We start from the raw sequence: 1,232 nt of genomic DNA on the forward strand, positions 1-1,232 counted from the left end.
GCCCAGCGATGTAGATCTGGTTGTCGGCCGCGTAGTTGACGGCGTTGCAGGCGCCGAGGATGTCCTCAAACTCCACCAGGGCTTGTCTCTTCTTGGGCATCACCACCACGTAGCTGGGAGAGGGAAGGCAACCACCAGGTCACCATCATCACCACAACCCCCAGATCATCGTCATCACGCAACCACCAGATCACCATCACACAACCATCATCAGGTCACCATCACCACAACCGCCAGGTCACCATCATCACCACAACCACCAGGTCACCATCACCATCACAACCACACGACACCACAACCGCCAGGTCACCATCATCACCACAACCACCAGGTCACCATCATCACAACCACCACGTCACCATCATCACAACCACCAAGTCACCATCACCACAACACCCAGATCACCATCATCGCGACAACCGCCAGGTCACCATCATCACCACAACCACCAGGTCACCATCATCACAACCACCACGTCACCATCATCACAACCACCAAGTCACCATCACCACAACACCCAGATCACCATCATCGCGACAACCGCCAGGTCACCATCATCACCACAACCACCAGGTCACCATAATCACAACCACCAAGTCACCATCACCACAACACCCAGATCACCATCATCGCGACAACCGCCAGGTCACCATCATCACCACAACCACCAGGTCACCATAATCACAACCACCAAGTCACCATCATCACCACAACCGCCAGGTCACCATCACCACAACCACATCACCACCACCAGCAAACAGGGCCCTGGAGGCATCTCCTCACCTGATGGGTCCGAACTCCTGCAGCGCCTCCACCAGATCAGCCTCCACGACGCCGTCGATCAAGCCCCTGATGTGCACCACGGGCGACGCCGGCGTCTTGTGGGGGTCCTCGTAGTTCTCCTGCTGGGAGCCGAGGTCATCAGCACCCTCCAGGATGGCTTGAGCCCCCCCCGTCCTACCCCTCCTGGCCCCGTTTTACGCCCCCTCGGCTCCATTCTACCCCTTCTGACCCCTTTTTAACCCCCCCCAGCTCTGTTTTACACCCCTCAGACCCAGTTCTACCCCTCCTGGCCCTGTTTCACCCCCCCCTCGGCTCCATTTTACTCCTTCTGACCCCATTTTACCCCCCCGGCCCCATTTTATGCCCCCTCTCCAGTTCTACTCCTCCTGGCCCTGTTTTACTCGCCCCTCTATCCCATCTTACCCCTCCTGGCCCCATTTTAACCCCCT

The 1,232-nt window shown here is 57.7% G+C and overlaps 1 protein-coding gene across 1 annotated transcript; it reads right to left on the reverse strand.

Annotated features, from left to right (window-relative positions):
• Positions 1–7: 7 nt before the first annotated feature.
• On the reverse strand, positions 8–957 carry LOC104410573 (heterogeneous nuclear ribonucleoprotein L-like; the record flags this gene model as incomplete). The annotated part of the gene is made up of 2 exons (XM_010020788.1): positions 8–113; positions 784–957. Coding segments are annotated over 2 exons (280 nt in total), but the record flags the coding sequence as incomplete, so codon positions are not given.
• Between the last annotated feature and the right edge of the window lie 275 nt (positions 958–1,232).

This window comes from Nestor notabilis, unplaced genomic scaffold, assembly GCF_000696875.1.
Source record: "Nestor notabilis isolate BGI_N333 unplaced genomic scaffold, ASM69687v1 scaffold2028, whole genome shotgun sequence".
Taxonomy (NCBI): domain Eukaryota; kingdom Metazoa; phylum Chordata; class Aves; order Psittaciformes; family Psittacidae; genus Nestor; species Nestor notabilis.